The 15,780-nt window shown below is 43.1% G+C and overlaps 1 protein-coding gene across 1 annotated transcript in view; it reads right to left on the bottom strand.

The window, feature by feature from the left end:
• Positions 1-423: 423 nt before the first annotated feature.
• Positions 424-15,780, bottom strand: part of LOC110573986 (quinone oxidoreductase-like protein 2) — a 37,899-nt gene continuing 22,542 nt past the window's right edge. Inside the window, exon 10 of the mRNA XM_021682605.2 lies at positions 424-611. Within this exon, the coding sequence (XP_021538280.1) occupies positions 537-611 (75 nt within the window). The 3' untranslated portion in view covers positions 424-536. The remainder of the gene's footprint in view (positions 612-15,780) is intronic.

The raw sequence follows: 15,780 nt of genomic DNA, 5'->3' as shown, positions 1-15,780 counted from the left end.
CTGGGACCCTTGAGGGGTAGCTCCGTGTCCTCAGGAGTGAGTTGGGTATCAGTCAGAGCAGAACAGTGAGAGGGACATTCAGAGAAGAGGCTGAGGACATAGTGGGAGGGGGTGGGGGGCAGAGGGTGGGAGATAAAGTCAAATAAGGGCATGTACCGAGCTGCATGGGGAAGGAGACCCAGGAGAGCAGGGCTGAGGGAATCATGAGGGAATCACAAGGGTAATCACAAGGCATGATGGGATTAGTAGCAAGGCCTTTTAGGGGAAGATGGGTAATTGGCTTCAATTAAAACCTCCCTTTTGTATTATATTTAGACTCTTGGGTGGTATATTAGTTTCCTAAGGCTGCTGTAACAAATTATCACAAACTTGGTGGCTTAAAATGACAGGAATTTATTTTCTCATAAGTCTGAAGGCTAAAGTCTAAAATCAAGGTGTCAGCAGGGCCATGCTCCCTCTGAAGACTCGAGGGGAGAATACTTCCTTCCCTTTTCATAGGTTCTGGTGGCTCCCATCAATCCCTGGCATCCTTTGGCTCATGGCTGCATCACTCCATTTTCTGTGCCTGTCTTCACATGGCCATCCTCCTCTGTGTCCAAATCTCTCTCTACCTATAAGGGTAACCATCATGGAGTTAGGGCCATCCTAATCCAGTGTGACCTCCTCTTGATTACAGTTACAAACACCCTTTCTCCAAATAAGGTCACAGTCATGGGTACTGAGGGCTAGGATTTCAACATACCTTTTTTTGGGGGGGACACAACTGAACCCACAACCATTCATGGGGCAATTCATGGAGGGGATATGACAGCCGGGGCACTGTTCTTACCCAAAGAATACAGGCTCTTGGGGCTGCTCTTAAATCCACTGAGAGGGCACCTGGGTGGCTCAGTCGGTTAAGCAGCCGATTCTTGATTTTGGCTCAGGTCGTGATCTCAGGGTCCTGGGATGGAGCCCAAGGCAGTCTCCGTGCTCAGCAGGGAGTCTGCTTCAGGATTCTCTCTCCCTCTGCCCCTACCCCCACTTGCTCATGCTCTCTCTCTCTCAAATAAATAAATAAATAAATAAATCTCTAATTCCCCTGAGAGCCTGTCACCACAGAAGAGGGCAACTACAGGCCTGCTTTAGAGACCTCAGTTCCAGGGCAGCGAAAGCTGGAGGTCTCACCAGGACCTCAACCCTGCCTGAGTGAGAAAACAAAGCCGATTCAGCGGAAAACCCATCCTTATAGTGGATAAGCAATTCAAACAAACTTTGTGTTCATCGCAGGTCAGCAGTATCCTGAACAAATGATAGCACATATGTGATGAGAAGCCAAAATTGACAAGATAATGAAAGCCTAAAAGATTTCCTACGATCTCACCACTAGCATCAGGCGGTGAAATTAGAGAGATAAAGACAATGAAAATAACCTCTCTTGTGCTACAGAACCCAAATTTAGTAAGATGGGTGATGTACTCTATCAATCAATTATCAAGGATTAAGTGCCTATTATTGCAACATTGACACGAGAAAAATAAAACACATGGCACCATCCTGCAAAGGAACCTATCCAGCAGTTGAGGATGTGAAAACACTAGAGCCACAGATGAAGGACAAGGTCTAGTCAACTGTTAAATTTATGGTGTAGACAGACTCAGTAATACAGAAATCCCTAAATAGGAGAGATTAATGATCCCAGGATTACTCAAATTGGGCTTCCTGGAGTTTGATAAGTATTTCCTTAGAATCTGTTTTGGGGACCCCAGGCACTAGGCTGGACCCAAAGCCTTCAACCTTAACTCTGTGAGACAGTTAGCATCTCGGTTTTCCAGGGGAAGAAACCAATGTCCACACACATAAAGTGACTTGCACAAGGTCAGACAGCTTGCAGGTTTCTAAGTTAGGGACCAAGCCCAAGTTTTTTATCCTCAAGTCCATGGCTTTTTGTACAATGCATTGAAGGGTGAGTAGGGTTTGGATCAGCAAGGGAAAAACAAGGAGTGTTTTATGTGTGGGAAATAGGATTAATATTTTATTATTACATTTGGCTAATTGGCTCCCGAGAGCCAGCCTATATCCCCAGATGTGGAGCTGCTGTTTTAAACTCTTAAAATATCTGGGTCAGTGAGAAGAGGATCACAAGGTCTCCTTATGGTTATTTTTAACTTTAAAATAACCTTTAAAGAAAAGGAGAGGATAAAAATGAAAATATATATATATCTCAGAAATTTTACAAGCTGAAGTCAAAAGGGAACTGTTCAATGGGAACAGCTAGGTGATTGACCCTGACTTGCAAGCTGCAGGGAGGGGTCCCTGGTGGGTCACAGTGGTTCCTGGCTCCATCAGAACCGAGAAAGGTGGCCTGGAAACCACATCAGAAAGTAAGCCTGAGACAGGAGCAGAAACCAATGGCAGGAGACATGCAGGTGCTGGTATCACTTCCCCAGACCTGCCTTCAAAAAAGACATTGCCCTTGATTCTTTCCTCAGAAAAGTAATGGAGAAAGAGAGTCAGGTGGGCCTCATCCAGCTTCTACACTGGTGTTTTGCATATTTCAGAACAAAAGGAAAGGAAGAGAAATTTTAAGCAATTGCCCTGGGTAAAGTGAGAATGACACCATTTGATATGGGAATGATGCTCTTATGAGAAAAAAGTATTCTGAGTATTGCTTTATGTCCTTTGAGACAAATGAGCCATAATACAAACCCCCTGCACAGCTTTCCCATCAGGAAAGATACCAGGAATGAAGACGCAGTAAGTGCCAGAACATATGTCTCCCAGGACCTCAAAGGGAGAAGTTCCTGCAAAGCATCCCACTGTGTCATGTGTCCAAAGCAGCACATGAGAACAGCGAGATGGGCACTTTGCTACGCTGGGTCCCATGCAGGGGTAAGTGTCTTCAGATAAAGATCCTGAGACGAAGGAACTTCTCCCTGGTTGCATCTGTAAACCAAGGCCCTGATCATAGCAAATGTTCACTAGATGCTGAACGTCATTGAAGGCTAAGACTAACATATACAATGCAAAAAGACAACTATGCAAATCCATGTCTCTCTAGGGGCTGAATTGTGTGCTACGGGAGTTCCTAAGCGAGCAAGATCAATATGAGCTGGTTTCCCAGAGGAAATGAGCCTTCAGCGGGGCCCTGAATGGATGTAACTTGCACAGAAGAGGAATGAGAGGGGCTTGGTGCAGAGAAATTCATTTCTTTAGGCTCTGTGTACTTACACCACAGACACATAGTGAGCAAAGCACATCTTGGTCCCCGCACTCACGGAGCTCATTATCTAGCAGTCCATCTCCTTAGAATAGAGAGTACTGATGAGTCATGACAAAGGCCAACATTTATTTAGGGCCTATGATGTGCCAGGCACTATGCTAAGTGCTTCACAAATATAACCTCATCGGACCTCACTGCAACTCAAGGATAAGGGGGTTACTATTACCACCGTTTCATGGACTCGAAGCTGAACTCACACAACTAATGAGTGCTGAGGCCAAAATTCAAATCGAGGGCTGTCTTGGCTTCTGGGCCATTCTCCTTCCATTCTACCCCATGGGAAATGAGGTCAGGGGAGGTGGTACAGTGGGTGGAGTGCTTGGAAGCCAGGCAAAGCAGTTCTTCTTTGCTATGGCGGAAGTAAGAAGTTGTTTGTTATCAGCTCTCTCTTCCTGCTGTTCCTGGATCTCCTCTGCCAAAGCCGGATTCCTTAGGGTACACAGGAGATTCAGAGGACCCTCCACACAAGACACAGTCTCTCCCTCCAGATCTCCATCGGCTTTCCGGCATAGTGAACTGCAGTGGCCGTCTTGAAAGCAAATTTCAGTCATTATTTTTCTCTCTCCCATAAATTCTAAACCTACAGATGCCATTAAGAAAGCAATCCCCATGGTCTTCTCATCCAGCCCTGTACTCGCCGTTTTTAGTTTTCCTAAGATCTGCAAGATCTGTAGCTCAGTTGGTTAAGTGTCTGCCTTCGGCTCAGGTCATGATATCAAGGTCCTGGGATCGAACTCCACATTGGGCTCCCTGCTCAACAGAGAGCCCGCTTCTCCTTCTCCCTCTGCTGTTCCCCCTGCTTGTGCTCTGTCTCTCTCTCTCCATCTCTCTTTCTGTCAAATAAATAGGTGAAATCTTTAAAAAACCTTTTTTTTCATTTTTTTAAGCAATCTCTACACCCAGTGTGGGGCTCAACCTTATAACCCCAAGATCAACATGCTCTACTGACTGAGCCAGCCAGGAACACCCTAGTCTTTAGGTGGCATCTTACCACCCAAAACAGCCAAAGTGGAAAGAGAGATGCTTAAAGTTCTCCTTACCTTTATTTCTCCACCTTCACAGGGAGGAAAAGGGGGTGAAAGAAGAAAGATCTGCATTCTCTCCACCTCCCTTGAGGACAGGGGATTGTCCCTGCCCTCAGTGCTCTCCTTCATTTCTCAGTTGGGAAACACTGCTCCCTAATGAGGCCAGGATCAGAAAGGACAGGGTGAAGGTCAACCCACCTGAAGGAAATAGAATTAGAAATGCAACAATAAAAGTGGAAATTCTCACGCTTATACGGACATGTTTATCAACTACAAAACACTTCCACAGACATCCCTTCAGTTGAATTTCTCACAATAATTAGGCAGGTTTTAATGTTATTACCTTTTTTTTTTTTTTTTCCTTTTTGAAGATTAGGAAACTGAGGTACAAAAAAAAAAAAAAGAAGAAGTGACTCTCTAGGGTCAGAGAGGTAATACTTGCAGCCAGGCCCACTGAGCTCTAATTCTGTGCTCTGCCCTCTCCAGCATATCCACTCAGGAATCTTGAACTGAACAAGGACACCAGTTGGGAAGAGGGAAGCTTCGTGACCACTCTCTATGGTGCCATCCTCCAAGATCAGGGAGATTTACCCAAATCGGTTTTTAAAAAAAAAAAAATTTATTTATTTATTTGAGAGAGCAAGAGAGAGAACGCACGAGAGGGGGCTGGGAGAGGGGCAGAGGGAGAGGGAGAAGCAGACTCCCCGCTGAGCAGGGAGACCTAGGCAGGGCTCGATCCCAGGACCCTGGGATCATGACCTGAGCTGAAGGCAGACGCTTAACCAACTGAGCTACCCCGGCGCCCCCCCAAATTGTTTTAATTTCATTTTATAATCTCCTATGAAACTCTCCTCCAGAAATACACATCTTTCTCTTATAATATTTGATTTTGGTCCTAGCAATCTTTGAGAGTAGTAAGTTCCATATGTGTGCTATTCCTGTGTAAAAACCTGCTATTTTTACTTTGCCCTAAAACTATTTCTTTAAAATGATAAAGCTGTCCCTAGCTCTGGGATTTAATAAGTTCATATTTTTATTCTATGATTTTCATTATTTTATAAATTTTAATCATATTCTCCTCTCAGGCTGTCTTTCCAGAATGAAGAGCCGTAATTCTTTTATCATCCCTCACAAAAGAACCGTCTCTACCCTCTGGATCAATTTAGGCATCCTTCCCTAGACCTTGTCAGGTTCTGTATGTCTTTGAGGTACATCAGATCATTGGCGCCCATCACTCTGTCCATTACTCTGTATAAAAGAGCACAATGACTTCAGCTAAAATAAAGTGTAGAAATATTTGAGAGACACTTTTAAAAATCAAACCATTCCTTTGCTCCATGTCAGCCCAACATATGCTGAAAAAAGATAACATTTTGCTTCAACTCTGAATTGAATTTCAACAGGCTGGTACTAGACAACCTCATAATCTATCATGAAAACGACAATTTACAAAGCGCTTTCACATACATGATCTCAGTTGACCATCACATGAACCATGCAAGGTAGAAAAAACGTATTATGATCTTCATTTTTTACATGAGAAAATTGAAAAGATGAGTCTAGCCCAAGGTCAAACAGCTGGAAGTAGAGCTTGAGTTGCTGGTCGTCCATTGAGAGCATCGTGCTTTATCCACTGTGCAATACAATACAGCCTTCCTGATAACCTCATGTGATTTCTGTTAAAGCACCAAACTAGCCCTCTCCAAGTCCATTTCGGTGGTCCTCAGTGCAGTCACAAAATACTCTATAGCCCTATTGAGAGGAAGGACGTTTACGGTTGGTCTAGACCCTCGTCCCCTCTCTCTCCATGCTGTCTCTACAATCTTATCACAGGTACCAATAGTACCCTCCATGCACATGACACCCAAATTTGTATCTCTAGGCCACACCTCTCTTTCGAGCACCGGACAAGTACATAAAACTACACAGTTGACATCTGGATGTTGCAATATGTTCAAAAACTCATCTTCTGACCCCATCATATCCCCTGCCACTGCCAAGACCCAATTCTCTTCTGATGTTCCTCCTCCCAAATACCTCTCCAGGAAGCTAGGAATCATCTTGACATTTCCCTCCCTCTCCCCTCCACCAACCCTGCTCGTATCCAATCTAACACCAAGTCCTTCCACTTTTGCCTCCTGCAGAGCTCTCTATCCCGTCCATTTCTTTCCCCATCATCAGCCTCATCAGCCTGCCTGCAGCCTCATCTCATGACACCTGTTTCCATTGCTCCCACTCCAGCCCCACTGCCCTTCTTTTAGCCCGTCTCCCTCACATGCTTTCATTTGCCACAGGGCCCTAGAACATTCCTCCCTTTCTTCCCTCCGTCCTTAAATTCCTAGAATTCAATGTTCCAGAAGCCTCCATCTTCAGACAGAGTTTGAAGGGTCTTTCCTCAGGGAAACCTCTCTTGATCTCCCTGAGTTACGTTCCCCCATTACATCTTGCAGGGCACTAATCTGACATGGTTTTGTGATTTTAATTAATGTCCGTCTCCCCTACTAGATTTATAAGCTTCTGCTCACCGTCATATACTCCCTGCGCTGTGCTGAGCTCGGCACCCAGAGGCACAGCTATGTTTATTACGTCAAGGTGAATAAATGAATAAGCCCACTAACAAGGAAGTGGTTGCATATGATACACATCCTCATTACGGAACAGTAATAAGCAGCTGTTAAAAAATGAGACATCTATATTTACTAATATGGAATGGTGTTCATAACATATTATTGATTAAAAGCTGTACATTACACAATAGTATGCATACTATGATCAGTTATTTTTAAAACCTATGTATGTGTTTTAAAAAAAACAAAACAAAACTCTAGAGGTGCCTGAGTGGTGCGATTGATTAAGCATCCAACTCTTGTTTTCGGCTCGGGTCATGATCTCAGGGTCATGAGACTGAGCCCCATGTCAGGCTCCATGCTCAGCACAGAGACTGCTTGGGATTCTCTCTCCCTCTCCCTCTGCCTTGCCCCACCCAGTGCACGCACTCTCTCTCTCAAATATATAAATAAATCTTAAAACAAACAAAAAACCCTCTGTGTATGCATACATGTGTATGTGTTTGAAGGGTCTGCAAGACTAGCACCAAACTGCTTACAGTGCTTTCCCTGGAGAAGGGGAATAAGACAGGTTAGAGAAAAATAGGATAACAATATCTAATAAACTGCTTGCTGCTTTGACTTTTTTCAATGGCCACGTGGTATTGTTTTAATGATTTTAACAAAATCCATTTTTAAAAAATAATGAGGTGATTCACTGAAGTTTAGGAAACGGTTTCTAAATACAGCAAAAAATAAAAATAATAACTATCACTTCGTATGGGATTCCTCAACAATAGCAAGTTCCAGAGGCCAGCACACTTGCAGCCCAGAGCTTCAGTCGAGCATAGGCTGTGACAAAGATGCCAAAGGAAGAGAATAATCAGGCAGGCCAGCATTTGTTTGCTTCATCTGGGTCTTCCCTTCACGTGACTTCTATAAACAATAAATATTTTGAAAAATCACTGCTCTTTGATTCACTTAATCTGAGAAGGAAGATAAGTGAAGGAACAGCGTACATTTTTCTGAGTTTTTTTGTTGTTGTTGAATACAAGTAGTTACGCGAGGACACCTTTATTTCTCTTCGCCTGCTAAGTAACAAATCTTTTGTGGTCTTCACCATAGCTCCAAGGGACAAGAGAGCTTCCTGAAGCCACAGACTGTAGAAGGAGCAGGGACAGATACACTGGCGATGTGGAGACAAGATGACTCCACAGCTACCAGCATGAAACCTCCCTCGGCTGCTGAGAGAAGTGTGTGCAGGTGGACAGACCCACAGTCAGGAAACAGGAAGAGGCAGGTGTGTGGGCATGATTTCTCCAGCAGCCAGCCTGCAAGGAAGCGCTGGGAAAAGTCTGTGAACATGGAATAAATGGCTGTCACTTGGAGCTGCACTGATTCTTTTTTCAGACTAATGGCTCAGATGGCGGAACAACCAAACGGTGACTAAAATATGAGTCAAATGCTTCCAAATCATGCCAATGAAGCAGGGACACGGCAAGCAGAGAGCAGGTCTTTAGGGGTTCTGACCAGTACTGGTTAAACCCGAAGAAATTCACTCTCCTTAATGATTGCCTCTTTCAATCTAAGTCATTTTGACATTAGTGAGCTGAGGACAATCGATCTTTATGGCTAGTGACACCTACTGATCAGCTCTGAACAGTCGGAAAGGGGGCTCCCAGCTGGGCTTTCGTACCTTTCCCAATCTCTCCTGGGATCTGCCCCGCATGTCTTCAGTTATCCCACAGGGTGTCAGGAAATTCTTAAATTAGCCTCAGAGTTTGTGTCTTGATATTTTTTTTTTAAAGATTATTTATTTATTTATTTGAGAGAGAGAGAATGAGAGAGAGAGCACATGAGGGGGGGAGGGTCAGAGGGAGAAGCAGACTCCCTGCCGAGCAGGGAGCCCGATGCGGGACTCGATCCAGGGACTCCAGGATCATGACCTGAGCCGAAGGCAGTCGCTTAACCAACTGAGCCACCCAGGCGCCCATGTGTCTTGATATTTTTGAAAACCAACTTTCATTTAAATACACAACAGCTCATTTTAAGAAGAAGTAATTTGCGGGGGTCAGGGGAGCAGGTAAGGAGAGGCAGACCATTAAATGGAACCTCAGGGCAGGCAGCTCCCAGAAGGCATGGAAGAGGCGCAGCGTGGGCTCTGAGCCTCACGGAAGCACCATGTGGGCCCACAACAGACACAAGGGTGGTTTCCCCTCCCCCTCCTTCTGCTACTTTCTCGTTTTCAAATTCTTTCCCCAAATGTTCGCTTCCTATTTTACAATTCAATTTTTCCAAAAGCTTTTTTGGTGAAGAGATCCTAAGAAGATTGGTGTTTCCAAATGGCCTGAGGTACTTAGCAGAAAACAAAGCCTCTTACCACATTTATTGGAAGAAGACCTCATCAAGAATAAGGTACACCCATCCCTGTGGTGTCAGCTGTCCGTTTTCTCACCACCCCACCAATCTCCTTTCTGGGAATTTATCACTCCTGGAGCAGGAGGAGTAGAGAACAGAGTTTAGCACTAAGAAATATAGAGGACTTCACCCCACAGACCAGAGACTGTAGGCAGCGACTGAAGCTTATTTCAACCTGCACTGGGCACTCTACTCACACTCTCTGTTCTCTTCTCCTAATGGATTCCCTTAGATGTGAGGGTAATATGTTGCGCTTTTTTTTAACATTTTTTATTGTGGTAAAATATATGTAACACAGAAAATGAACGCTTTAGGGGCACCTGGGTGGCTCAGTTGGTTAAGCACGTGCCGTCGGCTCAGGCCATGATCCTGGGGTCCTAGGATCAAGGCCCGCATCGGGCTCCCTGCTCAGCAGAGAGTCTGCTTCACCCTCTCCCTCTGCCTCTCTCCCTAGCTTGTACTCTCTCTCTCAAATAAATAAAATCTTTTTTTTTAATGACCATTTTAACCATTTTTAAATGGACAGTTCAGTGACATTAAGTATATTCGCATTGTCATGCAACCATCACCACCATCCACCTCAAAAACTTTTTCACTGGGGAGCCTGGTGGCTCAGTCATTAAGTGTCTGCCTTCGGCTCAGGTCACGATCCCAGGGTCCTGAGATCGGGCCCCACATCTGGCTCCCTGCTCCGCGGGAAGCCTGCTTTTCCCTCTCCCACTTCCCCCGCTTGTATTCCCTCTCTCGCTGTCTGTCAAATAAATAAATAAATAATCTTTAAAAAAAAAAAACAACTTTTTCATCTTCCCAAACTAAAACTCTGTTCTCACTAAACAATAACTCCCCATTGTGTCCTCCCCCAGTCCCTGGCAACCACCATTCTACTTTCTATCTCTATGAATTTGACCCCTCTCAGTAGCTCCTGTAAGTGGAATCATATCACCTTTGTCTTTTTGTGATTGGCTTATGTCACTTTGCATAGTGTCTTCAAGGTTCATCCATGTTGTAGCATGTGTCGGAACGTCCTTCCTTTTTAAGACCGGATAATATTCCATTGTTTGGATATACCACGTTCTGTATACCTATTCATCTGTTGATGGACATTTGGGTGGTTACCAAGGTAACGTAGTCTTAACTTACTCCCACAATTTAGACTTGCAGATAATTTAAAATCAATTCCATTTATTGAGTATTTAATAAGGGCAACTGACTGTGCTAGGTATTGTGGGAGGTACAAAGGTGAATCAGACATCGTACCTGCTCTCGAGGAACTTACGCTATACTGGGAAAGGAGGAAAGAAAGAAGTAAAAGTGACTAGCATTTGCTAATAGCTTACCATGCACCAGGTACTTTCCCCAATCACTGCACATATTGCTAATGGCAACATTATGAGGAAGATATTGCAATATCCACTTTACAGGGAGAAAAGGAAGTCTCAAGGACCTTCAGTAAGCACCTCCAAAGTGAGGTGAGACTGGGATTCAAACCCACATCATAGATGCAGAATCTTGTGTTCATTCTAGGGACCAGCTGCTCCCTTTGGTGCAAGACAGAATGTGACAAATCCTGGGGGAAAAGCTATAGGAAGGTGGAAGGGAAGAAATGACCGCCCTCCTCAGGCCACAAGCTTATGGCAGAGGTCAGTCTTGGAGGTCAGGAGGGCTTATGTTTGACAGAGATAAGGGAGTAGAGGTAATTGTTTGCGCAGAGCAAAGGCGGGTTGGCCGAAAATATGTGTGTACAGAGGGGCTCTGGCGTGTAACCTAAGGTTGCAAAGCAGAGTGGGGCAAAATCAAGGACATAAAGAAATGCCAGCTCAAAGAGTCTGAACTCCACCAAGTAGACAACGGGCAGCCGTTGTGGGTTTTGAGTCAAACACAGTTACAGCTGTGCTTTGGGAAGGTCACCATGGGAACAGTGCATCACAAGGATGGAGGAGTGGGGGTAGTTTAAAGGTGGGAAAGCCAATTAGGAAATTACTGGAATTAGCAGATGAGACATAATTAGGCAGAATGGAAAAGAGGATATGGAGGTCAGAGATATCTTAGAGTGGGGATGACAGAACCTGGCCACTAGTGTATTATGAACAGGATGACCATACATCCTGCTTTGCCTGGGACACCTGCCTTCCTGGTTTAACTACTAATAGCATCCTTTCTCTCTCAAAGACGTCCAAGTTAGGGCAATAAACTATATGTCACACTAATTATGAGGAATAAGAAAACAGAATCAAAGGTGACTCTTTTAAAAGACTTTGAACCTGGATTAATAAGGAAAGTGGTAACACCTTTAGAAACACAGGAGGGAAATGAGGTTTTTTGGAAAGATGATGAGTTTGGATTTGGACAAGCTGAGTTGGCTGCTGAGGTGAGGATTTATTTAAGGGAGATAAGCACCTTGCCCGTGGATTTGCGCTGTATCACATGAAGGAAGGCATCGTTGACCTAAAAAATTTCAAAAAGAAAAAATGTGGTCACACTTGTGCATTTCAACAAACAGTTGTTGGTAGTTGGAGTCTTAAAATAGCTAAAATATTAAGATGTGTCTCCAATGAACTATACGCAACTAACTCTGCCATACTAACTAAATAATTAATCACCACAAACTCATAGGAAAAAAAAAATTTAAGAATAACCCAACCTTGGAATTTTTCTGTCTAAGGTATAGTTTTCAATGTTGTCAGATAAATGACAGCAGGGAAAAAGTCCTCAGGCCTGTCCATGCTCTATCGTAATATTTCTGTGTGTTCTAGTTTTTGAAGGAATATACCCACTTCCAGAAGAATCAATAGTTTAATATTTTACAATTTTTATCTTTTTATTAAAATTGTCCTGCTTCCAGGGCACCTGGGTGGCTCAGTTGGTTAAGCGACTGCCTTCGGCTCAGGTCATGACCCTGGAGTCCCTGGATCGAGTCCCGCATTGGGCTCCCTGCTCAGCAGGGAGTCTGCTTCTCCCTCTGACCCTCCCCCCCTCTCATGTGCTCTCTCTCTCTCAAATAAATAAATAAAATCTTTAAAAAAAAATTGTCCTGTTTCCAGCATAACCGAAATTGCAATCTATCTCAAATCCTATTTTTTAGAAGTATAAGGTTATAAAACATAAATTAAGAAGCAGCCACAGTAATCAAGACAGCGTGATACCAGCAAAAGAATAGATAAACAGATCAATGGAACAGATTAGAGCCCAAAAATAGACCCACACAAGTAGAGGCAGCTGATCCTTAACAAAGGAGCAAAGGGAATTCAATGGAGAAAGGATAGTCTTTTCAAGAAATGGTGCTAGAATGACTGGACATCCACATGCAAAAGAAATGAATCAACACACTGTTCCTATATCTTTCACAAAAGTTAACTCAAAATCAATCTTACACCTATACGTAAAAGGCAAAACTATAAAACTTTCAGAAGAAAACAGGAAAAAAAAAATCCACATCACCTTGGATCTGGCAGTGAGCACCAAAGCGTGATCCATAAAAGAAAAAACTGCTAAGTTGGACATCATAAAATTATAAATCTCTGCTCTGCAAAAAACACTCAGGAGAATGAAAAGACAAGCCACAGCCTGGGAAAAAATCTTTGTAAGATGCATGTCTCATAAAGAACTTGTATATAGGGGCACGTGAGTGGCTTAGTCATTAAGCGTCTGCCTTCGGCTCGGGTCATGGTCTCAGGGTCCTGGGATCGAGCCCCGCATCGGGCTCCCGGCTCGACGGGAAGCCTGCTTCTCCCTCTCCCACTCCCCCTGCTTGTGTTCCCTCTCTCACTGTGTCTCTCTCTGTCAAATAAATAAATAAAATCTTTAAAAAAAAAAAACTTGTATCTAAAATATACAAAGAATTCTTAAAATTCAACAATAAGGGGTGCCTGGGTGGCTCAGTCGATTACGCAGCTGCCTTCAGCTCAGGTCATGATCCCGGGGTCCTGAGATCGAGCCCCATGTCGGGCTCCGTGCTCAGTGGGGAGCCTGCTTCTCCCTCTCCCTCTGCCTGTTGCTCTGGCTACTTGTGCTCTCTCTCTCTCTCTGTCAAATAAATAAAATCTTTTTTTTTTAAAGATTTTGTTTATTTATTTGAGAGAGACAATGAGATAGAGAGAGCATGAGAGGGGGGAGGGTCAGAGGGAAAAGCAGACACCCCGCTGAGCAGGGAGCCCGACGCGGGACTCGATCCCAGGACTCCAGGATCATGACCCGAGCTGAAGGCAGTCGCTTAACCAACTGAGCCACCCAGGTGCCCTCAAATAAATAAAATCTTAAAAAACAAAACAAAACAAAAAAAACTCAACAATAAGATCGGGTGCCTGACTAGCTCAGTCAGTGGAGTGTGCAACTCTTGACCTCGGGGTTGTAAGTTCAAGCCCCACGTTGGGTGTGGAGATGACTTAAAAATAAAATCTTTATTTAAAAAAAAACTGAAAACAAACAACCCAATCAAAAAAGCAGCAAAAAATCTGAACAGATACCTCATCCATAAAGACAGACAGACAGCAAAAAAAGCACACGAAAAGATGTTCAACATCATACGTCATTAAAGCAATGCACACAAAAACAAGATACCACCACACACCTCTCAGAATAGCTAAAATCCAGAACATGGACAACAGTGGATGCTGGCAAGGATACAGAGCAATAGGAACTTTTTCTTCATTGCTGGTGGGAATACAAAATGGTACAACCACTTCGGAGGACAATTTGGCAATTTCCCACAAGGCTAAACATAATCTTACCATGTGATACAACAATCACATTCCTAGGTAATACACTGAAAACTTAGGTCCACACAAATGTTTATAGCACCTTTATTCACAATTGTCAAAACTCGGAAGCAACAGAGATGTCCTTGAGTAGGTGAATGAGTAAACAAACTGTGGTACATCCAGGCAATGGAATATTATTCCGTGATAAGAAGAAATGAGCTATCAAGCCACGAAAAGACATGGGACAATCTTGAGTGCAGACTGTTAAGTAAAAAAGCCAGTCGGAAAAGGATACATACTATATGATTCCAACTATATGACATTCTGGAAAAGCCACAACTATAGAGATAGTAAGAAGATCAGTGGCTGTCAGGGGTTGGGGTAGGGAGCAGGGGTGAATACGTGGAGCCCAGGGAATACTTTAGAGCAGTAAAGCTATTCTGTGTACTATAATGATGGACACATGACATTACACATTTGTCTTGGCAAAACTTATAGAACTGTACAGCACAAAGAGTGAGCCCTAATGTAAACTATGGACTTCAGTTAATAATAATGTATCAATATTGGTTTATCAATTGTAGCAAATGTACCACACCAAAGCAAGATGTTAACACCAGTGGAGGGGCGCCCGGGTGGCTCAGTAGGTTAAGCATCTGCCTTCAGCTCAGGTCATGATCCCAGGGTCCTGGGATCGAGTCCCGCATCAGGCTCCCTGCTCAGCGAGGAGCCTCTTCTCCCTCTCACTCCCCCTCTGTACTCTCCTTCTCCCTTTCTCTCTCAAATAAATAAATAAAATCTTAAAAAAAAAAAAAGATGTTTAACTAGTGGAAACTGGATGGTGGGAGAAGGAATATAGATAAGAGAATGCTCTATACTTTCTGTTGAATTTTTCTGTAAACATAAGACTGCTGAAAAAGCAAAGTCTCCTGATATTTAATAAAATAAATAATAAATGCAAAAAATTAAAATTGAAAAAGCAAAGAATGGAGGAAAACAGAAGTGTCATTATTTGCATATAATATAATAATCTACCTAGAAAAACTAACCAAAGCAACGGACAAGCAAATAAGAAAGGTCTGCAAGATTGTGAGGAACGAGATCAGCTAACAAAAATTACTGACATCTCTCTGTATCAAAATAATCAACTAGGAAATATAACAGAAATAAAATAGTGCTTTCAAAGGCAACAGAAACAGTAAAGTACTTATAATTAACATAACTAAGAATGATCCACAAGACTTTACGGAGAAAAACTTTAAAACTACTTAAAAACATGAAAGAGCTGAATAAACGGCAATATATCCCTATTCACAAATAAGACAACTTAACATTGTAAAAATATCAATAGCAATACTTCCCCAAATTAATCTAAAAAGTCAGTGCAATTTCAGCCAGATATTTTTTAGGGACTAAACAAATCTATTCCAAAATTTACTAAAAGTGCCTGGGTGGCTCAGTCGGTTAAGCATCTGCCTTCAGCCCAGGTCATGATCCCAGGGTCCCGGGATCAAGCCCTGCATCCCACTCGTGTTCTCTCTCTCGCTATCTCTCTCTCTCAAATAAATAAAATCTTAAAAAAAAAAACCCACAAAATTTACCTAAAAGGATAAAGATTCACAAAGAGCTAAATCAAATTTTAAAAACTAAGATGGAAGAGTGACACTTTCAGATATTAAAACATACTTCAAAGCTATAAAGATAAAAACAGTATGATACTATTATAGGAACAGGAATCTGAACCAAAGGAATAGAAGAAAAAGCAGAGTGTATCTGGGAACTTGAAATAAGATGAAGGGAGCACCACAAATCAATGGAGAAACAATGAACTA

This window comes from Neomonachus schauinslandi, chromosome 6, assembly GCF_002201575.2.
Source record: "Neomonachus schauinslandi chromosome 6, ASM220157v2, whole genome shotgun sequence".
NCBI classification, from domain to species: Eukaryota; Metazoa; Chordata; class Mammalia; order Carnivora; family Phocidae; genus Neomonachus; species Neomonachus schauinslandi.
This window is presented reverse-complemented; position numbering and strand designations above follow the sequence as displayed.